General features: G+C 38.5%; 1 protein-coding gene across 15 annotated transcripts in view; it reads left to right on the top strand.

Annotated features, from left to right (window-relative positions):
• GIGYF2 (GRB10 interacting GYF protein 2) overlaps positions 1-23,850 on the top strand; it is a 79,069-nt gene that overhangs the window by 15,747 nt on the left and 39,472 nt on the right. For 13 of the 15 annotated variants that reach the window (XM_037406441.1, XM_037406446.1, XM_037406454.1 and 10 more), the window contains 4 exons: positions 1,747-1,842; positions 6,190-6,298; positions 13,034-13,145; positions 13,682-13,722. In XM_037406441.1, coding sequence (XP_037262338.1) covers positions 1,747-1,842; positions 6,190-6,298; positions 13,034-13,145; positions 13,682-13,722 — 358 coding nt within the window. Of the gene's footprint in view, positions 1-1,746; positions 1,843-6,189; positions 6,299-13,033; positions 13,146-13,681; positions 13,723-21,465; positions 21,547-23,850 lie in introns of those variants that run through there. The other 2 variants (XM_037406453.1, XM_037406458.1) reach the window with 2 other exon arrangements.

Below are 23,850 nucleotides of genomic sequence, written 5' to 3' on the forward strand. Positions count from 1 at the left end.
TGAGAGCAGTCCTCAAGTTGTTCGTTTCTCTGGGACTCGGGGCACAATCTACTAGCACATGCAATACAAAGAGAGCAGCATAGAAAGTCAAGAACTTCCCTCTGTTTTCATTTCAAACAGAGGTTCTTGGTACAAAAGTCACGTTTCAGAGAGTTTCAGGCAAATGATTTGTACATTCTGCATTTGTAAACACTAGGTTTTTCTTTAGATGGTGACAGAGGTTGGTTTATTGTTGCAGCAGGCACATAGTGATTTGGAATCCTGAATCCCTTCCAGAGCCTTACCCTCCAGTCAGGGAGGGACTGCAAGAAATTGTCAGGTTGTGCCTCTAGCTTTGCATATAGATGTGCACACATACCTCTGTGTTCTTAACCCTGCCACAACTGGGCTGACATCTCGTACAGTGCTGGGACACCTGCATTGCTTACGTACAGATTCAAGGGTGTTGAATGTCAAATATTTTTCTAAAGCTAAGTGTGTTACAGCTTAAAGCCATGCTTTAACGTGCAGAATTATCCTGCTTTACTTGGAGAAGCTGCAGTTTAAACCTTGATGTTATGCTTGAATAAGTCAGCCTGTCAGAGGTCATTGTTTTTTTCAGTTGTGTATGTTATATCAGATGATGCTAAGACCTTTTCAGTTGCAATGGATTCAGAACAACCTATTAATACCCTGTGTTACAGGAAGCTCTCTGATAGTTATGAATGCTCCAAAAAAATATCTCTCCCTGTGAGTTTGCCAGAAGGGCATTATTATTAGAGTATATCTTGCTTTTGATATACCCATGTTTCCATGGTGCTGAGTAATTCTAGTTATTGAGACTGAGAGGACTCTTGACACTTTCTAGTCAACTACTAGATGTGTTTTTAAGATCCTTTTTTACTGTGTCATCTTAATCTTTGCTGGATGAAGATTAGGCAGAGTTGCATCTCTGATTAAAAGATACTCTGATTGAAAGCAGGAAGAGTTCCGCTAGCATGTACCCAAATGAAAAAATAAAACCCTGTGTTGCTTTGCTTCAATTAAAATTTGGAGAAGTCTATCTCTAGAATTGCAAACTAGATATTTTTGAAACTGTTCTCTGTTGGCATAGTTGGAGCTCACTTGGCTGTAATTGCAGTTTCTTGTCCACATGCTCAAGGTCACATCTGCTGATGGAGCCTTTCATCTGATGATGGACTGATTAAAACTTAGTGTTAAAGTTTCTCTTGATTTAAATCATCAATGTTCTCTGCTGAATAAATCCATACCTATAGTTTATACTTTTTTTGATTCTTTTGTTTACTGCCCCTGTTGGTTATAAATTGGAAATGCTGACTTTAAATCAAATACAACTCTGGTGCTACATATGATTATTTTGTTAATATATAAATAAAAGTCTGGTTATAAAAATGCATTGAAGTTAAAGTAGTACTTTTTAAATTTACCAGATGAAATTTCACTTGCTTCAGATTTGTGCTGCAGTGATGTGGAAGTTTTAATTCTGATGTGTGTGATCTGGATACTTTACATGTTACAGTTGCGGGTGGTGAATGCTTTCTGTGTTTTCTCTATATGTTTTTTATTGGGAGGGGGGGTCATAAATTTGCAGTGGAGTTACACCCACCCCCAGTAAATGTTACTGGACGTAGTGGTGTACTGGGTAGATGGAGACAGAGTAGGCATTTTTTTGTAAATCAAATTGTGGCATCATGCCTGAAATGGAAATACTTGGGTATATTTGTATGCTTTTTTCCTTTCATACAGATACCTTCAGACCTTCTGGATAAGGAATTTCTGCCTATTTTACAAGAGGAGCCCCTGCCACCACTGGCACTTGTACCTTTTACAGAAGAAGAACAGGTTTGTATCTTTTTTTTTTTAATATCTTTAGATTGTCATTAGTAGAAAGGTAGAATAAAGAGTATGCCTCCATTAAAAAGCATAACATTTGAGATGAGTAGACTTCAGGGAAAGAAGTTACGAAAGCATACTGCCTTAGTGTAAAATTTGAATTCCATTCATGTTCAATTAGTATCTTAAATTTCAACAGATACTTTTCATATGATGTTCTGTTGATGGCAGACAGTCACCTTCTGGGAATTATTACCTACTTAAGTACACAGCATTTTCAGATCAGTTTTTGGACCACTTTCTTATAACAGAAGTGTGTAAGTTCTGTAACTTCAGCCCTTCTCCAAAGGCCACAAAACTGAAGTTTTTTGACTTAACATTTTTTAGGAAGTTGAAGTACTCTTAACAACTTAGTATGTAAGCAGTTGCTTGATAATTTCCTTGTTTGGTTTCTACAGGTGTATAATTAATTTGTGAACAAGATAAGAGTGAGAACAGGTAGTCCACAAAGATTCCATTTCAAGGGTGATTGATCCGACTAGTTTGAAAGCTGTTGCTTTAAATTTGATTCCTAGCAGAGGAAACTGTCTGGCCCACTCTGGATAAATGCCTCTGACTTTTGACTCCGAGTTGATTCCCTCTTTGTCTTATGGCTGTCAGAACTTCTGATTTTGCAGTTGCTGTCTGATTTGCCATATTTTTTAGCACTTTTTTACCATAAGAATATGTGGTTTGACTTTTTGTTTGTTTCTTTTCTAAGAGAAAGGAGTGTGTTTTTACAGACTTGAGTGTCATTTGATTTTTGCAGGGGTGGGAACATTAGTAATAGTTTCTTAAGTTTCAGAACATCCTTCTTCCTTTGTCCCATGCTATTGTATTCCGGAGTTTTTCGCCATCTTTAAGTGCCTGGGTATTCTGGTGTATCCTCTTCACCTCTTCTGGAATTCCTTTGTTTTCAGAGTAGATTCGTATTTCTTGTGTCTTTTTAGGATACTATCCTTTTACATCAGATGCTCATAGTTTAGTTTTTAATCAGCAGTCTTATTAAGTTCAGTTGAACACACTGTAGGTACTTCATGTCATAGTCTTAACAGGCAGCTGAGGTTGAGAAGGTGCTTTTAAGGGAAATCTTATCCCAGTTGCCATTCTCCAGCGGGAGCAGGAAGGATTCAGGCAGCAAGCCCAGGAAATACTCAGACATACAGTGGCACGCAAAAATACTGAACCTTGGTGTTAAAATACCTTTGGACATTTTTTTTTTTTTGCTGATGCATAATGCAGTCCTTCAGAGAGTAAACTACAAACCTTTTACAGTTAAAGGAGATGTTGACTTCTGGTGATTGTCAAGATACTCTCCGAGAGGAATAATACGAGTTTAGGGTTATGGTATTGAAAATGTGCCGTGTAGTCTCTTGGTACAGATGAGATGGTAAGTGCTGCTGGGCTTCAGGGATATGTGGTCCTTTGCTGCAGTGCCCAGTGTTTCATCAGCCTTGAAAACTTCTGAGGAATTAGTGTGCACTGTGTCTGTTTTTTTCATGCTCCTTTTCACCTGTAATCATATGGGATCTTCATGGTCAGCTTAACAGTTCTCTGTAATCTCCACAAAAATCATAATTTGACAGACTTCAAGGAAGTCTTTCCTTTAGTGCTTTCTGGGGACCCAGAAGATGTGAAAAATCTGGTTTTTCTTACCTGAAAATCTCCCCCACCCCCTTCATGACTGATTTGAGATACTAAGGGAATGGCATTACTTAAGCAACCAGAAATTCCTGGTGTTTATTCCCCGTAACAGAAAAATCATTATTTATTTTAAAGAATCACGTTCAGAATAATCTTGAAGTGCATATTAATAGCTTTAGTAGTGCCTGCTACACACTGCTGGTAGCGATACAGGAAAGTTCTTTCACCTAAGGTTGATAGGAGAGTTTAAAACACCTTTGTGCCCCCTCTATGAATACTGAAGAGGGTATTATCCTCTCAGAACTTGAGGGATGGAGGTTTGGGGGTCCTGTAGAGGACAGGCTGCTCTGATCAGAACACATGTGCTTGGTTCAGCTGCAGCTGAACACTACCCCAGTCAGGCTTACGCTGGACTTGGATTCAGAACAATTCTTGCTTGCAACCCGAGAGTTACACACCTGATAGCATTGTGGTTGTATGTGTAGTATGTCAGGAAGTTGTCTCAAGCTGATTAAAGGTGTGTTATCTAGAGGTGGATGATAGATATTATCAACTATATGAATTAAGCTTAAAATCCGTTTAGTCCAGTGGAATTTAACCAGATACAGCTACAGTATTCCCTGTTACAGGATATGAATGTACTTTGGAGGGAGTTACGGTTCCTTTTTATTCTTTTTATGTAGAAAGTCACTTTCCTGGTGATAAGTATGCTGAGCTAACATAGAGCTCAACTGATTTACCTTCTAAGTTTTGTTATATGACATGGTAGATTTGTCTTAAGATGTTTCCACCACTGACCACTGGCAATATGCAGCATATGTGTTCCTTTGCCTTCACCCATCCCCCCCCACCCTTTTCCCTGGTTGTGTTGGGAAAGAGTTCAGTTGACTTACCCTTACTCCACAAGCAGGTAAGACTATCCCAAGCTCTTCCTGAATATAATGGAGATTTTTTTTTTTGTGTGTCCTCAGTGGTTACATTTCTGATGTCTGTTTCTTAGGATGTCTTCCATTTGCTACTAAAGAATTAATTGAGCCCCTGTTTGGGGGCAGCTTTGCTCATTGGTGTGCATTGTCAGGGATGGACACTGAAAGTAGAATGCTAATCAGTAGTAAGGTGTTTTTTCAGTATTTGACTTTGCTTCTTTGTTCATTACTCTGTGGATTTACCGTGTGGATTATTATCACTATGCTCATTTACAAGGGTTGCATCTTCACCACAGCAAGGTCTACAGAGGGGAGGGAAAATTTGTTCAAAACTTAGGTAGGCAAGTCAAATAAGAAATTGGAAAAGGAGGTGAGATTACTGTTTTGTTCTTACTGGAAAAGTAAGACATAAGTTAAGGAATCTGCTATGCAAGACAGTGAATCTGATCAATAGCTTGAAGTTGCTTCTGTAGTAAAATATCTTACTGCTTCACAAAAAAGCAGAAGTGTCAACAGCAGGAAAGGTGATCTGCTTGGAGGCCAGAGGAGGTGGTTCCTTTTGAGTGGCTGTTGAAACAGTTGCTTTAAACTGTAAGAGCTAGCTAAGAAAACAACTAGATTTACTGAAGGCAGACCTTTCTATTTTGCCATGCATGACTGGATTATTATTTTTTTTCCCCTCTCAAGTCTACTTAGATCATCTTTCAAAAGAAAACTGGTAACTACCTTGTAGGAAAAACATTTCAAGTGAGCTTGTTTCTGAAATGGCTTAAAACTCCTTCAGATGTCTGTTGGCTTCGATGTTAGCCACTTAGATTTTAAATAATATATAATAATTGCTTGTCTCATCATTATCTGAAAATCTTCAAAGTCATAGTAATTTAGATGAGTTTGTGTAAGCAGTTTGCCTCCTTTAAGTTCCTATCAAGAAGCCTGATGTGCCAGCTGTTTGGAGTCCTTTGAATTCTATTTAAAACTCACATTCAAAAAGTGTGTGGGAATTCAGGCTTGCTTGTTAAAGTTTCTGAATGTCTTCCTGAATTCTTTGGCCCAGTTTTCCAACTACTTGTGCTCAGAGAATGGGGCCAGAGTTGGTTGTAATTATAAATTCTTTATCAAAATAGCTTTTTCTTTAGCAATTATTTAATCTTAAAATTGAATTTTACTGGTGTTTTGTCTCTAAAATGAGTATCACTTGAATTTCAGAAGTCTTAAACACGTGTAGTTTCCCCCAAAGCCTGCTACTCCTGTGATATATTTAGAGGGGGGAAAAAACATTTATTTCTGCAAAGGAGTTTGGTAAATGTAACTTTAATAAAGTTTTGTTGCTCTTTATATGTACCTGCTTTGCTTAAGAAGTAAGTTTAGAGTTGGTATTTATTAATGGTGTCAGTGGGCAGGTGCCAATCTCTTTTTTTGCAATTGAATGTCTGTGTTCAAAGCTGCTGATGTTCCAATTACTTCCGTGCTGGAATCATTTGGTAAAGGAGCAGGTGTTCACTTGCTACCTTTAGAGCATGGGAATTTCTGGTAAGTTGGAAAGACTACTATTGACCAGGATCCTTTTTATAGACTGCTTCAGCTACTCATGTTTCTAAGGAATCCTTTTCTGTGTTAGTCAGTTGTAAAGCATTTGTAATAAACATAAGGAAAGGAAAGTTGGTATTAAGCTAAATTTAGGATAATGGTAAGTGTCTGGTTTTGTTTTTAATAGAATCTCACCTTGACACTCTCTTCTTCTTCGCAGAGAAATTTCTCTATGTCTGTAAACAGTGCTGCTGTCCTGCGGTTGACATCACGTGGAGGAGGAACGGTGGTAGGGGCTCCTCGAGGTCGAAGTTCCTCTAGAGGTCGAGGTGAGCTGTTAGTGGCATGTGCCGCAATGTATGCAGGTGGTCTAGGTTGAAGCTTCTGAAAAATGTTAGATGGAGCGTGGTCATAGCCAAATTTTCCTCATGCCCAGTTTTTTTTCCCTTAAAGGTTTGAGACCTTTCCAGTAAGGTGGTGTTAGAGAATGAGTATTGTGTTGATGATTGTTCTGCACACCTTATTACACATCTGGTACCTGTTATGTGCCTTTGTCAGATTGATGGGTGTGGAAAAGCAAAAGGGAAAGGTAGTTTTGAGGTGGAATAGGAAATAGTTTTGTTCAGAATGGTTAGAAATAACTTTAAAAGGCATAAACCAAATTTATAGGGAAAGGGGACAAAAATCCACAAATGTATTTAAAACATTGTAGTAGTTTAGTAGTTCAGTTCTGTGTTCTGAAAAGTAATTTATATTAACATCCTGAGAATAAACAGGTGAAAGGGAATGGAAAGACATAATTGAATTTGAGAGAAATTTGAGTCTTGCCAATCTTAGTGCATCGCTATAGTTGATGTCTTATCCTAGGTCACTTAAAACATTTGCAAATGAATTGAGAACCTATCTTTAAGCTGTATCACTAGGTTCAAACCAAATAGTTAAGTCCGGAATTTTCTTAGCAGTTTCTTTTCAATGTGCATATTACTGTGAAGACCATTTTGTGGGTTTTACATGTAAGTTTGATGGGTTACATTTTGAATGTAGAAGCTAATATCTTGGAAATATCATCAGGAGTAATTAATCATGTAACCTCTGTCTTTGCAGATGCTTAGGTAAGGTTTCTTTTGGGGTCCTTTGTAATTTAATTCTAAATGTTCTTAACTGGTGGTATTTTCGATAACATCTTTAGAAATCACTTCCATACATAATTAAATGCTTGACCAGAATTTGGCCCTGACTTAATTTGTTCTCTCATTTCTGTTCTCATTCTTTAATTCTGTTTTCTTCCTAACCTACATCTTTCAGGTATTTGTAGATTGACATCTGTCCTCTTGTGGTTGCTTCCCAGCCTAGGGCGTATACATTTAAAGTTTTATGAGGCTATCCCTGGATTTCCCTGTCACTTCCCCATTATTTATTGTTGTCTTTGCCCAAATGCTGCTTAAAATTTGGTGATTTGAAATCGTATGACCACTAGTGTGCTGTATAGTTTCAGTACCAAGATACCTTGACAAGTTCCAATTTCCCAGCCCCTTTGTTTTTGTTTTTTGACATGTTATCTTTTTTGCTGTACCATTAACAATGAATGTCATCCTTATGCAGTGAGTAGTGGGTTGCTTTTTTAATTGCCTGCACTAGTTTCGATGAGGTCATAGGGTTAAATGTGGCAGAATAGGCTTCTAATACAGTAATTCTATTATTGAATCTGTTTCTTGTTTGGGAATAAAGTTTGATTCATTACATTTCAATGGACAGAACTTAAAATCTATGCAGTATTAAGACTGTTTGAAAGCTTCTACTGCATATGTTCCTGTTTTTTTCTATTAATTGTTAAGGTATGTTAAGAAATACTAGCTCAAGCACTTTGCAATATTAATCTTTCTCACTTAATTTTGTTTTCATCCTCATTTGATCTTTTTGTCTTAATTTGTATGAATTGTTATGTGCTGTGCTTGTCAGGCTACTCTGTCATTCTTACCTTCTGCTAAGCTGTAAAGGATACATTTCTCCAGTAAATTTCTTCAGCAAATTACTGATCTTTCCCTCTTTCATGGATCCTGGTTGCTGCTTGTTTTTTCCACTCTTCCCCTTTTTTTTCCGTGAGCAATTAGTCTTGGGCTTTAGGCATGAGGAGTCTTCCCAAAGTTTCTGTATCTCAACAAACAAATGAGGGCTTCTGCCAGGACAAAATTGTACATTTTCTTGTAATTATACATGTTATGGTCTTGTAATTAAGTACTTTGTTTCTAATATTTACGAAGAGCCAAGCGTAGGACTGTTGTCGTCTAACTTACAAAACTAACATGTTGCTTGCAAGTAGCAAGCTTTAAATGCAGTTCTGGTTTTTCAAGTTACAGTGAAAAGGACTTGGCATTTCTTCAGGGTTTGTTCACCAAGTGAACTGCTTCATGTAACAGTTGGAAAACATTTTTCTTTACTGCTTTGCAAAATGGCCTGAGTTCAAAAGGTTATCTGGTGTTTTTCATGAACTTTACATCACTGTACGCAACAAAGCTGCTGCTGATCAAATGTGGGCTTCGGCTTTACCAAAGCAAGATTATTGTCTTGAAGTAACTTGCACAACAGTAACTTCAGCAAAAAATTTGCATGTACAATTAGATTTGTTAATTAAGTTCCCTCACTGAGGCACAAATCACAGAATTGTGTTCCAGCATTTGGGAGGGTGAGAGGGACTCTGTGACAGGTTGGCAAAGGGAAGAACGGATGAACTGCTGGTAAAGGAAGGTTATTGTTAGAATTCTAAATGTGACTTCCCTTATCAGTATTTAAAACTACAATGTAACAGTAAATATTTTCCCAATAGTCACTCCAAGTCTTACTGACAATGATTATGTTTAGCTGATGTGAAAGTGATAACTGTGTGGAAGTTGCTTTGATTTTTGTTTAAGTTTTTTATGACTGTGTGTTGAAATACAACTTGGTGTTACTGGTAAAAACCATTTGCAGTGTGCAGCCGCCATCACTAATACTGTATGTGCCCTGTGTGGAGACATAAATCCCAACCATTTTATTTAATTCTGAAGTTATATTCTCTAAAGAAACAAAGTACTTGCACGTGACCTTTTTTCTAATTGACTTGTTTTCCTGGGAGCTCCCTGTGGTGTGCAGTTAAGCTCTGTGCTTTGTGCTGGTGGGAGTGGAATGTCAACATTCATGAATAAGAGCCTCAGATGAGGAGAGATTTAAGTAGTCCCTGGAATGGGCTGTAAGCTTACAGGCGCTTTGTTTTGTAGCTGTTCTCCTTTTTGGTTGAAATCCTTATGAAGGGTACTTTCCTTCCCATTAGAGTTCTTCTCCCTTTGTTTTCCTGTGTTTGCTGCTGTCGGAAAATGAGTATATAGTGTAAAAGTGGAAAGTTCTCAAACAGCAGTAGTTGAACTACGGTTGTCCTGCTCTTCCCACACAGTATTATGGCAATGTTTGTAGATCCTAAACTCCAGGCATGCTGTAATTTCAAGAATTTGCTTGTTGTATTGTGTTCGGGATTTTTTCCCTGTAATGACAGTTAGAATGATAGTGAGTGCCGCTTTTGCCGCCTTGTTTGTGTATTGTATTTTGTACTTAAATCCAGACTTGTCTGTTTTTCAGGTTAGAGACTTTAGTCTGTTATGATTACATTATCCAGTGGATTGAGGTCCTCATTCAGAGCTTTTTAAGAAATCATTGAAATATGACACAGCTGCTCCATTCAGTTTTTAAATGGAAGGGTTTATTGACATCTGTTGACTTTGGAAATGCCCTTCTATTTAAAATAAGCATGTCATTCTAGATTTATTAGCCGCAAAACAAAAGCCAAGAACTGCAGAAACAGAATGGTGAACACTGCGCTTATATGTGCATTTTTATTCTTTCTGCAAGCGTTTTTAATATGTGCTGTTATCAGTATTAACTGTGTCCTAGTGTGCACTTTCAGGTCAGACACATCTACGCAATACTTGCTGAATAACTGACTTTGTACTTCACAGTTTTCTTTAGCTACTTATATTCCATAGCTTGCTACAATGCAGTATGCTCCTCGTGCAGTAGTCTGCTTGGTTTCTGCTAGAGTTGCACACGTACTTCTGCCGGGTGCTGTTGAATGGGCACGTCTTGTTACTGCACAGAGATGGTGTATGTGCCTTGTAGAAGGCAGCTGAGGGTGGCAACACAACCAGAGCAAAGGTAGCTTATATGTCTGCTACTACATAGTATCACTTCAGCTGGGAGTGAGTACTGTGGCCCCTCAGGCAGCCTTAAATTGAATTGCTGAGATAGGTTTTTTTGGACCTTTTTTGAGATTCTTTCAATTCAGACCGTTTCAATGGCTGAGCACAACTGAAATACTGATGAACACAGAGGGGGGTAAGCGGAGAGACATTTCTCAGGCCATTGCCTTATATACTTTTAAAGCTGTCATAAGCCATGCTGCTGTTAAAACAACTCTGATTCTGTTCTTCCCCTTATACAGGACACTGTGTTTGCTGATGAGATCTCCCCTATTGCCAGCCTTCTGGCTCTGCTAGTTGTGTGTCCGCTATTAGTAATCAGTGTGCATTCATGCTTGCTCACACTGCAAGGTGAGCACTACAAATGTTGCTGTCACTCATGGAAAAAAACCAAACCACAAACAAGCAACAGTGGACAGCCAGTTCTGTTTCTGTTGGAAAAGTGTGTGCAACTTCCCACCTCCACTACCTCAGAGACATGAGTCAGTGTGTTTGTTCTGTTTTTGTCTCTGCCTGTCTGTGGCTTTCTCTTGTGAACTGCTTTTGCTTTATCTCCTGTGAGAGGAAGGAAGAGAGCTTTCCTGTAGTGAAGAAACTAGGCAAAGATTGCCATTGCATGAGATGCCTAAAATTTCTTGGGCTTTATTTGTGAAGAATAGCAGCTTGAAGTCCTTTTCCGGGATCTTAGGGGACCCATCATGTCTTAACTGGATCAACATTGTGCTGCTTCTGGTGCTGTATCACATCTTTACTGTTAATTGCCTTTGCAACTTACTTTGCACTCGTGACTATGGTCAGTCTTGTATCAGACTTGCCATAGTGAAAGGTGTTTGTGTTTCTCGTACAGCCGTAAGTCTGATACTAATCTCTCCTCTCTTGCCTTGAGTGCTCAGTCAAATCCTCTGTCTTCTCCTGTGTTTGTGTAAGAACAGCTATGCTGAGTCAGGAAAAGGCTTGTTTAACTCAGTAGTCTGTCTCTAGCAACAGCCAAAAGAAAACACCTTGGCAAGAGAATAAGGGCTGTGTAAAAATAGAGGTGCAGAAGCATCGCATATATACTTAGCTTCTAGACATTTGCAGCTCACTGTATTTCCCAAACCAGATGTGGTCTCTGTGTTTGGTAAATCTCAGTGTTTTTTATCTTTTGTGAGTTTGTCCGGTCTCCATCTGAACTTGAGCATCCCCAAAACTCTGTGGTACTGAACTTCACATCTCTGTGACGAGGAGATCTTGTCACTGAACTGTTTTGCTGGTGCTAAAAACAGGTTAGTTTTGTGCAAAGGGGAAGTTTAAATCCTGTTTCTGAAGCAGGAAGAGAAATTGTACAGACATTAGTTTTGTAACTTCCTTATACACCCTGCAACCTGTACAGCATGGTACAAAATCAGTGTGTATTTGAAGAGTCTGACTGGATTATCTGGGAATCACTTTTCTTTTTCTCTGCCTGGAAGGCAGCTTTTTTTTTTTTGCAAGAGAATTTGGTATAAAGCATTAGGGCAACTCTTGCAACTACCTTGTTTATTTCCATTTTTTTAGAGCCTCTTTTCATAAGTCACTGAAATGCAGTACAATTCCGTGATGCATCCAGGGGCCTTGAAATACTAGAGGTAGAGGCTTGTTGTTACTTTCTTCAGAAGACTACAGAGATTGTCCATTCTTAAGGTGTTTATTTTGTTATTCTGTGTAATTCCTCTGGATCCCTGGCCAGGTTTGCACCTCATCCTTTGAGGTGTGTGTTTTCTTGAAGCTAGGAAGAGAGACATATGAAAGGATTGAGGTGTTTGGTAGTTGCACAGCCAATGATTTCCTTTATCAGGTGCTGCTTAGGTTTTTGGACTTGACTATGGAGACTGCATGTGTATGTAGGAAAGGCATTATCTCACAACCAGCTGATTGATGAGTTTTAGTTGTTTGTAGTGTTTTCATGATATCCTTGAAATGGTAGGTTAGCTGGTAAAAACCTCCCATTTCTTCTGCTGTAGCACTTTGTGAAGCAAAAGTGTGTTTATCTTCTGTAGATCTGGAAATGTCACCCCAGCAATTAATCTAACTAGTGCTGGAAGCTATCTTGAAGGCCTGAGGATGTGTGTGGGTGGTGTTTTTTTCAGTTGTGTGTATTTTGTTGTTTGGGGGTTTTTTTCCAACCAAACACCCCATGCCTACCCAAACCCTGCAGATGTGCTTGAGGATACATCTGTAATTTTTTGGCTTGAGGCTTGATACTTGGGATCCACCTACAGAGTATTAATTTCTTGAAAAAGTGAGGATAATTTTTATTCTATAGCTGTTGGGTTCTTCATATAAACCTATATGCATCCTGTGATCCTTCTTTACTCCCCATTGCTCCTGGGGGAGCTTTCTGCAGGGAATCACTAGAACTTAATAGCAGTGAATCTTCCATCTCCTTTATTAACCTTGACAGCAGTAATTATGAGTACATCTGCAGTGCAGTACCATTCATTATACTGGGTTCCGCTGTTAAAAGCAATCTGATTTTTATGAGTGTAAAGTACACATGTACTGTGTGGATGTTGTGTGAACGATGCATGCTTGTTTGGTAATTTCTGTTGGGTAAGTATCTGTGTTTTGTGTTTTTCTGCACAGTATTTATTTCAGAATTGTTTGCCTGTTCTGTTTGATCCTGTGCTTCTTGATAAGAATTTTTACATAAGACTCTTTCTTCAGTCTTTCTTCCTTTTTCCCCTTTGCCCCAGATAATTTCACTGGGGCTTAAGAGTGCAAGATTAGTTCACAGGGACCCCAGGAAAGGGAAACCTACCTGATTTTTTCAACTTCTATTATTATTTGTACAAACACTTGTGTTTTTTGTCTTTTCAGGCAGAGGCCGAGGAGAAAGCGGTTTCTACCAAAGAAGTTTTGATGAAGTGGAGGGTGGATTTGGGCGAGGAGGGGGCAGGGAAATGCACAGATCACAGAGTTGGGAGGAAAGGTAACAGAACTCTAGCTCTTGAAGTTTTTTACATACATCTGCTCAGCTTTTATTTGTGCCTTTTGACTTAATAAAAACGCTTTAGGAAAGGGTATTAGGTGTATCTGTGAGTGGAGTGTCTGAATTTCTAAGTTGGAGTCAACACAGTAATGCTTCTAGAAACTCAGGAGCAAGTAAAAACATTTTTGCAAAGAAGTTTTTTGCTGAATTCCTGGGAAGAAAGAACTACTTTAAGAGATTGTAAATTACGACAGTTGCAGTGAAAGTTATGGGTGAAAATATGGATTGCGAAAGGATTCACTTCAATTTTAGTCTCAGCATTGTTGATGGTACTTAGGGTCAAATTTCAAAACATACCTAGTTGCCAAAGGCAGTGTTCATGAAAATTTCAGTTGTCACTGGGACCTTTAAAGATACTGTCCATCAAGGTCTGATTTTAAAAAAGCCCCGTCTCAGAAAAAAAAAAAAATTTCCATGCCTAAAATGAGTGGAATAGTTCCAAAACCTTATTTGAAACTTCTATTCTACCTTTCTAGGGGAGACAGACGCTTTGAAAAACCAGGGCGAAAAGATCCAGGTATGGTTTTGCTACTGTATGGGCTGAAAATGGGAGGGAGGAACAGGGTGTGTTTTGTGGAAGGGACCTGTATGTACATAAACCTTTCTTATTGCTCCCAGTATGTTGATGATACAAGATTCATGATACTGTGCCAGGCTACTTAAATGTGTTCTCAAAGTTGTCTGTCTTGTTTTGTGGTGTTTTCACTATTAGATGTTTAAATGTTTTAGATAAGAAATATCTGCACTAAGTAGGTTCTGTTTATTCAATTAAGATGTGATGTCTACAGCTGGAACAACATCCCTGTACCTCTGTGAAAGGAGTAGGTAGTGATTAACAGGTGTGCTGTGGCAATATGCCTTTTCAATGCAGCTTTTCAGCTTTTAAAACATTCCTGGTGTGTGCTCTTTTGGTTTATAGGACTTCTGGACCATGTGAACTATTAATTTTTTTTGAGTGTTTGCTAGTGTGAGGTAGATCCCAGCAGCAATGTTCTGAGGTTTCCATGCTGATGGATTTGCTGTCTGTCAAATTTTTTGAAGTCATACAGATCTTCTGTTCATTCAGGCTATTGTCTGGTCCCCCTCTCTGCCTTTTCTTTTCTGTTCTGTTTCATAAATGCTTCACCCTGGCCACATTGAGGCAGAATACTGGATCTTTAATTGTGACCCAGTATCTGTCTGAATGTTCATCTGAACTTGGAGTGGGTTGTCATCTTGGAGATGAAACGTATCTATTTAGGTAAAATCTGTATTCTGAGAGTGGGAAGAACTTCCTTTAAAGTTCTCCATCAACTGGTTGTATGGTAGCTACAGTGATTTTCTGCTTCATAGGTTTATGTATTCATTGTTCAGTGGTATGACCTTGCTCTTTTTCCATGGCATGTTTCCACATGCATGTACCATAGCTGTGCTTAGTGAGAGCTTTTGTACTAGTAAAAGTACAAAAATGAGTCTTGTCTTTTTTAGGACCCAGAGGATCTCTTGGTCTTCGCTGGAGGAGTCTTAGCTAAATATCCTCCTTACTGAATATATTGATAAAGCATAGGTCAGAGAAGACAGTTGCAGGTCCAATTTCAAGACAAAACCAAAGAGATTCAGTTGCAATTAGAAGTTGACAGGAATGTATTTTAATCCCTGCTTAGCTATCGGTGGTTTTTTTGGTGAGAGAAGCGTAAGTTTTCATTTTAAGAACCTTCCAGATTACCATGGTGGCACATGCCTTGAGAGTCGTAAATTACCATGTTTGCTTTCAAAGCTCTCCCAGTCCTCTCTCCACATAGGACATTATTTTTTTATCTATTTTAAACAGTGCTTTTTTCTGGTTTTTAAGTTGAAAGTTAACACAAAACTAAGATGTTGCTTGTTTTCCTCGTTGTTGTCCTTAAAAAGAGGTTACTTCTAAAAATAACTTGAGATTGGTCTGAGATTATCCATCTTTTAAATGCCAGTAGTGAAACTTCAGACTTTTAGTGTGCCTTTATATTCAGAGACCTTTTGGGAAAAAAAATGAGAATAGGAAAAAATAAGTGCTACTGAGATTTCAGGAGTGCATTTTTTACAAAAGACACACAGATGTGAATATATATCCCACTGTTGATTCCACTTTATTTAGCCCCTTCCTGTTGTGATAAAATTACAACACCTCCAGATCCAGACTATAGAATGCACCATGTGTGATCTAGACTGTGATAAAAATATTGCATGTCAGTTTAGGATGAGATGTATCTCTCAGCTGAAAATGAGAAGAATTTACAGTATGCAAGATGTACTTACTGAAGCTGACCTGCCTGGAAGTGAGGGTTAATGCTTCAGCTAGTATAGGGCCTGTGTTGTTTATAGCAAGTACTAGTGATCAGTACTTTGGAATACATCTTCTGTGAACCATTTTCTATAAAAGATGGTGTTCATGTGTGCTGTGGAAGTCCTGGTTCACTGTGAGGCATGGTGTACTTATTCTCAAATCATGAAGCTTTCTGTAGCACCTGATTGCTTCTATTAAGTCTCTTGTTCTATTTCTCTTCTATTTTGATCTCACTTGACTGAAAGCTCTGTAGCATGTACGATAGAAGCAAGAGACCTGCAATCTTTCTGAAGTTTTGTTAAAACAGGTTTTTTTATATTAATAGTAGTTTGTCTGCATATTGCTATGTTAGAGATTAATGTCCCAGTAAGCGGGAACATCATTCCTCTCCTCTTTACTTTCAAAGAGAAATAAGGTGGAGAGCACAAAATTGTTAACGGAAGGTATTGGTCTGTTTTGACTCAAGCCTTAATGAACAAGTAGTTACTGTTACGTAAAGGCTTTCCAATGACAAAATATTTTGAGTGTGAGATAAGGATACAGATGTGCCAAAAGAAGTCCCACATTAATACCAAGCACTAGTATACCACACAAAACACTGGGAGAAGCAATAAGATCAAGGAATGAACTGACATGCAGTTTATAATTCAGGCCAGCGTGCTTTAGCAGAGGCATGTATTGGTTTCTGTTAAACTCCTTAATGTAAGATTTTATTCCCCAACTTTATTGTACTTCAGTTTTTCATTGCTCTTTTGTAGAGCCTTGGCTTAGCCTCAGATTACATAATTTACTGAGTTGCCAACTTTTCATGTTCTTTGTTCTGGGCGATCATATTCCAGAATTAATAAGAGATCTATTATTAAACTGTTCTGGGCATTCATAATGGATGACAGTGCAAGAACCCCTCTATTAAAATCACGAGATTAAAAAAGTAATAGACCTTCAACAAAGAATTACTTCTCAAATATGATCAACACACTTAAGAACAACTGTTCTTAAAAATTGCTTTTTCAGTGCTCACAACAATTTGCAAGTTCACATTTGTCTAATTCACGACATAAACAATGTACGTTCTTAGTTTCAGTATGTGAATTGAAGATGTACAAAGTATTTGCGAGTTTCTGTTGCCCACTGTCACAGTCCTGATGGACTTCATTGAGAACCCGAATCCCTTCTGGAAGGCTGAGGCCATTAGCAAAGAAAATGATCAAGTTTTCTTGATTATGGCTCTCTTCTAGAACTGCAAGATAGCTGCTTAATTTTCTGTGCAACCTCTTGACTAATACCAGCTTAGTAGCTGAGGGGATTTGATTAGTTACCAGCAATTACACACTGGTAGTAACTAGTTGTAATGTAGATTAAACAAGACAGTAAGTCAGTTGAGCAACCTGACTGAGTTCTGTTCAATGTGTTTTTTGGTTAGGTTAAGAAGATGAATCTAAAAAGGGTGTCCAAGTGACTATTAAAAGGATGTTGAATTTCTTTGAGTTGCTCTTACCCCCTATTCTGCCTGGCTTGTTTTTCTTCCCTACCTCACTAGCAAGAAGTGCATCCAAAGGAGCTCATCACCAGCTTGGCCTTGCAATGTTAGTCAAAATGTAGAGTGCAGTTTCGTTGCATCACCCCAATCAGCAATTTCTCCAGGATTGCTTTCCAGTGTTGGGCCATGCCATGTTTCCAATACTTTCAGACATCCATGGTTCATCAGCTCTCTAGAACTGTAAAAGCAATAGGGGTGTTTTGTTTACCCCTTGTTCTGCAGCTGTTCTGAAGTAACTACACAGTTGTTTGACTAATTTGCTTCTGTAGTAGTATTGAGCTTTACATTCCAAAATGCAGTATTTGAACATTGTGTTTAGTGTATACTAAACGTATTTTTCTCTTTATTCTTGCTTTTTTCCCTTGCTTTTGAACCAAATCTGTAAGTAGAAAATTATTTAAAAACCAGGACAACTTCAAAGTATCAAGTCATGTAGAAACCAAAGCAAGCTGCCCACACTTTGATTAGGTGTTAATAGAAATTAGAAATAGCTTTTTATAACTTTGGCTCTAAATGGTGGGATTATGGTACTGTCCTGTTGGGATTATGTATCTGAATTTTAGAACAAGTGGTTTGTCTTGAGATTGGAGTATGTGATATATGGGAAAAACAATACCTCACACAGAATATTGCTCTCGTCATAAATGTTTTTTCAGACTTGACACAGGAATCTGTTCTACTGCTCTTGTGCTGGTTCTTAATTTGTAAGGCCCTTCTCAATGTCTTAGATTGATGGAGAACATGGAAATGACACTTGCAAGAAGTACTTAATTATTGGTACTGATATGAGGGTGGAAAAAGGATCTTTAGTCCGCATATGCGTCAACAGCTAAGAAAAGCAGGGATGAAGACAATGTAACTTGATAGTGTGTTGCTGTCCAAGCTCCATAATATTAATGAATGCTTTTACATAAAATTAAATTTAAAAAAGGATATTTTCAGAGTATCTGTAGTAAACCCAGATCTGTCTGAGGTCTGGAATGTGGGGAGGCAGTACATATCAGTTCAACAATATCGGAATGAGAGTTGAATTGCAGTGAAAATGTAGGCCCTCTGCCTCATTCCCCTTTCCTGTGTGAAAATGCTTCTGTGGGACTGCTTCCAATTTCCCCAGACCCTAAAACAAAGTACCTTGTTGCAAACTTTTTTTGGGTGGTGAACACACTTCCATTAACAGAGTTCTGGGGCTTGAGAAGAATTCCCTTAAACAGTATCTCATCAGATAGCTTGAGACTGTTTTTCCTGCTCCTGACCACTTCAGTGAAGCTAAAAGGATGCGTATTTGGTAGTGTATTATGCTGTTGTCAATGAAAGTTGTGTTTTATGCCACCTTGGTTTCTGGTAAAAAAGTCTTTTACACTTGATGGATAACTTTTACTTTATTTTGATACTTGTCTGTGCAGGTATGAATGCATAATAGGCACTGCTTTTGTTGAGAGCTTGGAAATAATTATCCATCATTCTGTTTATCCTTTAGCTACTTAAATTAGGAACTTCAGAACAGTGTCTTAATTGCAATAGAGTTATGAGGCACTTAAATACAGAAGTCTTGTGTATAGTTTTAATTTTTTATTTTAAAATTGATTCAAGTGTGTCTAAATATTTTTGTGCTGTGTGTACAGGCAAATATTGATGTTAAAAAGCATAAAATATAAATGGATGCAGTTCTTTTCATGTATATAGTGCACCCTTCTGGGTCAGATCTACTTGAGACAAGCAGCGCAAAGGTGAGAACATGTGGAATGTATGGTCCTTTTAAAAAAAAAAAAAGTACATTAATTCATTTAGAGTAGTTTGTTTTCCACTGCTAAATAATTTACTCAGTGTTTCCAGACACGAAAAAATTTCCGCTGCAGCAGCTGTCATATACGTCAAGATTTTTTTGATAGTGTCTTCATAGACCTGTCTTGAAATGAGATGTTGTCTTATTTGGCAGAAGGAAGAACTACAGTTAGTATTTACAATTTTGCTTAATAAGCACAGCAGGAGTGCTTTTCACTGCCATGAGAGATTGGCAGTACTTTCTAAGAGTGAATTCGGCCATCTGAAAACTCATATAACTCTGTATCCCCAAAGAGTTAAGAGGACAGAAAAATTAGGATCTTGGATTAATAGAGTTGCTTATACCAGAATTAATATATTCACTGAATTACCCTGTATTGGTTTTGGCTGAGTTTTTTGTTCTGTGGTGTATTCCATTTTGTCACAAGCTGGTTAATTATGATTTTGGTCAGCTTTGGGAGTTTTGAAGGTCTCTCCTTTCAGGGACGGTGCGGCTTTAATCGTAGTCTGGTGAATTTGGCATGTAGCTCTTTTAATTTCCAAGAATTAGTACTGTGAATCTTGTACCTGACTTTGTCCTGGGTGGTTAATCCAGCCTTTCCTCAGTTTACGTGGGCACACCAGTTCTCTTTACTCTGCGTATTATGTTGTAATCAAAAGGATGGGAGTACAAGAGAAAGATCACTAGAAGATGGCAGGGCAGGCAAGGAAGGAAGGTTGTAAATGGAACCTGAAAGTTTAATGTATTAATAATTAAAAAAGCACAAAGTTCAAAGTCTGCTCTCTTTATTCTGTGAGGCCTGTCTCAGAGAGCTGGAAGCTGTCAGCATGCTGCCCATTGATGCGGATCTCCTTGTCAGTCCTTTTTGGACTCTTTGAGTCAGCTGCAGCTGGGAGCTCAGGAATAGCCTTGTCAAAATTCTCCATCTTGATCTGATATTCACCTTTGGCATTGCGGGCTAGCACAGAGGCAAAGCGATGGTACAGCATGATCTCTGAGGGGAGGTAGGACGTTCTCCTTTGACACGTTTCTCCTGTGCCCTCCTGCACAGCTGAGAGAAAGACAACCAGCTCAAAATGCTGAGCAGCTTCTCTTTGGAGGAGAGCAGCCAGCGGGCTGGATGGGGTGATTGAATGGTAGTAGGTCAGTGGGAAGATGAAAAAAGGACACTCATCCGAAGTAATGCTGTCTAGGTGGAAGTCAACACTCGTTTGGTGCAGCTGCCCATTTTCTTGTTCTTGGTAGAGTACAGCAGAAATTTGGACGCTAGTTAGTGGGCTGGAGCGTGTGTTGGCCACCTGGAACATAAGGTACAGCTTTCCCTCTGTGTGCGTCACTACGGCAGAGCGGGTGAAGCGGATGGAGAATGCCCGATTCTTGGGTCGAGCGATCTTTGCCACAAAAGCACCTGCATCGTGGAAAAGGACAAACTGAAAACCAGCACAGTGCCTGGATTGGTTCCCTGCAGCCTCTGAGCTCTGTGAACCAGTCCAAAGGAACAGAAGCAGGCTTGGGTGGACATGGTCCTTCTAGCCTCAGCCTGCATGTCTGAAAACTGCTAGATTGGCAGCACACTAACCTGTTCTTGTTTTAAAAATACAGCATTCCTGAAATGGTTCTTTTCCTAAACTATGTTCCCCTACTAGTATTTAGAGAATGAATTGTAGCTGTAGGAAGGAGAGCCCTTGGCTTGCCACGATTTACTGTAATTAGTAGTAATACCTGATCTTGGTGTGCCGCCACTGGAGAAGCTCTTTGTTAATACACAGTAAACTAACCTGTATATTTTTTAAGTCTCTTGAAATACTTTAAACCTGAAAATTACTTTAAATAATTTTAAATACTTTGAAATAGCTGTGACATTGTAAAAGTTCTCATTACTTTTACATAAGGTACTAAGGAATATGCAAATGCTGACTTAAAGATCAACAAAAATACTTCAGCTAGACAAAAGTAAACTTGAAAATCAAAGCAAATTGACTTTAAATATTGTAATTCCATGGAAAAGACCTGAAGACATAATGGTATAAGAAATAAGTGATCGAGAATAAGTGGGGGTCTGCCACAAGTATTGCCCAATGCATAGTGGAACTCTCAAGTCCCTATCCTGCTGTCGCCTACTTTATGACTTTTGTTAATGAAAGGAGTTTGAACTTTTACTACTACATAGCCAAAATCTTATTATCCTTGTAGTGACTGACCTAATTGTTCGTTCAGATATAAATATGATCACTATTCTAGCTCCATTTCTTAAATCTTAATTGTTACACCTATTCTGTTTAAAGATTAAATATGAAGGATTACCTGTGATGAAGGCTTCCAGCATGAGCCCCAGGACCATCTGTATTGCAAGCAGTGCAATAGCACTGGGACAGTCCCCGCTTGGGAACATAGTGCCGTAACCAATTGTGAGTTGCGTCTCCAGTGAGAAGGAGAAAGCAGCTGTAAAGCTGGTGATGTATTTGACACATATAGTATGGTTGTCAGGTGGAGCATCATGGTCCAGCTCCAGGTCCCCATTCATCTCAGCCAGAAAATACCAAAGCACTGCAAAGACTAGCCAGTGAATGACAAAAGAAGCAGAAAAGACAAGCATCATCCATCTCCACCGCATGTCCATTAATATTCCCCATGCATCTCGGAGGTATGCCAGACTTTTTCCTTGGGCACCATCCATCTGGAATGTGCTATGTCCATCCTTGGTCACCATCCTCAGGTATCTTTGGGTCAGTAGGGGAGCACTGGATTTCGTGTTATTGCTCTCTATCATATCAGTTGTCATTGTCTAGAAAAGAGAAAAAAAGGAAAAAATGTGATACAGTGCAGCGTATTTGTATTTTGCCTAACTTTCACAGATTTTGACACATCAGCAGGGGTTGAAATGCTGCAGCCAACAAAGGAGGGCTTATAGATTGCAATCCAGAGAAGATTAAGTCAGGAGCCTGGAGAGGAATTTACCACTCTTTGTGGTAATACTTTGCTAAAAGATTAAGTTTAAAAATCTGACTGCTTCTCAAGTTTTCCCTGCTTAGTTGTTTAAATATAACTTTCATACTTTACCTTCCTAAATTTACATTTGAGTTGCATGTTTTAATTCTTTAGGGGTGGGTGGGATGTGATTAGGCATGCTGTATCGGAAAAGAAAATGAATTTTGTCTGATTGTATCAGTTTTAATAACTTCTTTAGAAGCATAATAGTTTACATTTTAACAGTATAATAGTTTACAGATACTATTATGAACACTGTTAACAATAATGCTATGGAAATAATGTTTTTTATATTATTTCGCTAACATGTTCATGCATGTTAGGGGAATGCTGTGGTTTACCTAGTAGCCCTTTCGGACTTTCCTAGCTGAAGGAAATGACTGCTGTCTGGGCCCACCATGTCCAGTTAAGCAGAATTCCAATATTTGGGGCAGAGCTGCTTCTGGGAGTCTAAGGTTGTTCATGTAAGGATCAGGTGGAAAGAGGGCAGGAGACCAATGCTGAAAATATACTGTGATGTAATTTGAAATCTGGGCTGCCAAAGCAGTGTACTTTTTATTAGTGACCAAATAAGAACATAGGACAGCAAGTGTATGGGAATTAGGGGTGAAGGTGGAATTGCAAATGTGGGAAGCAAAATGGATAGTTGTGGGTATTTGACATGTTAGGCTCCTTTATTTACTATTAAACCTCGAAACTTGCCAAACTTGTCAGAGATGCTCAAGTGTCTTTTGAAAAGACACTGGCCACTCAAATCCATAAATTTTATAAATACTGAATATTAAAGTTCACCTGGGACACATTAAAATTAAATACAGGTTCATGTAAGATAGACTTCACAATGTATACAGCCTACTTAAGATTGGGAGGAAGCTTGTTTGTAGAACGACAGAGGATTTTTTAAAAAAAATAAATTCTGCAAATCATAATTATACATGGTGTATTTAGTCAGCTTTGGTTTCCTATCAATTTTGACCTTTCTTTGAATTATGACTGTTTCAGTGTATAATACAAGTGTACAGACAGCCTAGAGGAATTGGATTTCTTTTCTCCCCATGAGTGCTGTCTTAGTTTTATCTTGAAATGCATTAGATCTAAGGATCCTGAACTTCAGAATGAATTTATGGAAGGTAAAAATCTTTCTTGTGATGTTTGATGCTGTAAACCAGCATGTTTTGTGACTGCTTACTTGATCTTGTTACCAAATTTTAGTAAAGACAGAACATTCTCTTTTGTTTTCACTTAATGCATGCTGAAGTATGGGAATTGACATGGCAGTGAATATTTAGGTAAATTTTTTTTCTTTCCTTCTGTAGGTTCTCAAAACCATTCAGCTATTTCTTCTATTCATGTAGTCAAAGGAGGTAGGGTAGATGATGGCCTGAGTGGGATTTGGTGGTTTTCCCCCCATTTTTATTTTTCATTTCACATCCCCTAGAAAGGAGCGTTTTGAAACAGCTCCCTGTGCTGGAGAATACAGTGGCCTTACTGAGATTTTCCTGGTCAGTAGTGCCAGGTTACATTTCTTGGGGGATTCTGATCATAGTCCATTCAGCTTATAGCATGACCCCGCACCTTCATTTGAGTTTGATCTTTCATCTATGATACAGCTCTGTAAATGAGTTTTCAGTCTTGCTGCACTGTTACAGAATTTAAAATAACCTGAATACAGTTTTAAATGCTTCAGGAGCCAAATGATTAGCAACTTGTCTGTAGAACAGAGTCCTTGTGCTGAGATTTAGAAAAGCCTTTCTGGATGCTGTGAAGGAGCTGGAAAAAGGGGCTTCTCCGAATGGGAAGAATGATGGGGACCATGCTTAAAATGAGCTGTGGACGATGCCTTGGTTTTATCATCTTAGGATAAGGAGTACACACAGTATTTGTGTGAATAGAGAACACCTGCAGAACAACATGGTTCTGGGTGTAAACATCATGCATTCTTGAAAAAACAAACAACAAAACACAAAACCAAAATTGATGTGTTTCTGTAGGTTCTCATGGTACTTGGAGGGCAGCATCTGCTTAGTAGCTT

The sequence above is a fragment of the Falco rusticolus genome, chromosome 13, assembly GCF_015220075.1.
Source record: "Falco rusticolus isolate bFalRus1 chromosome 13, bFalRus1.pri, whole genome shotgun sequence".
Classification (NCBI taxonomy): domain Eukaryota; kingdom Metazoa; phylum Chordata; class Aves; order Falconiformes; family Falconidae; genus Falco; species Falco rusticolus.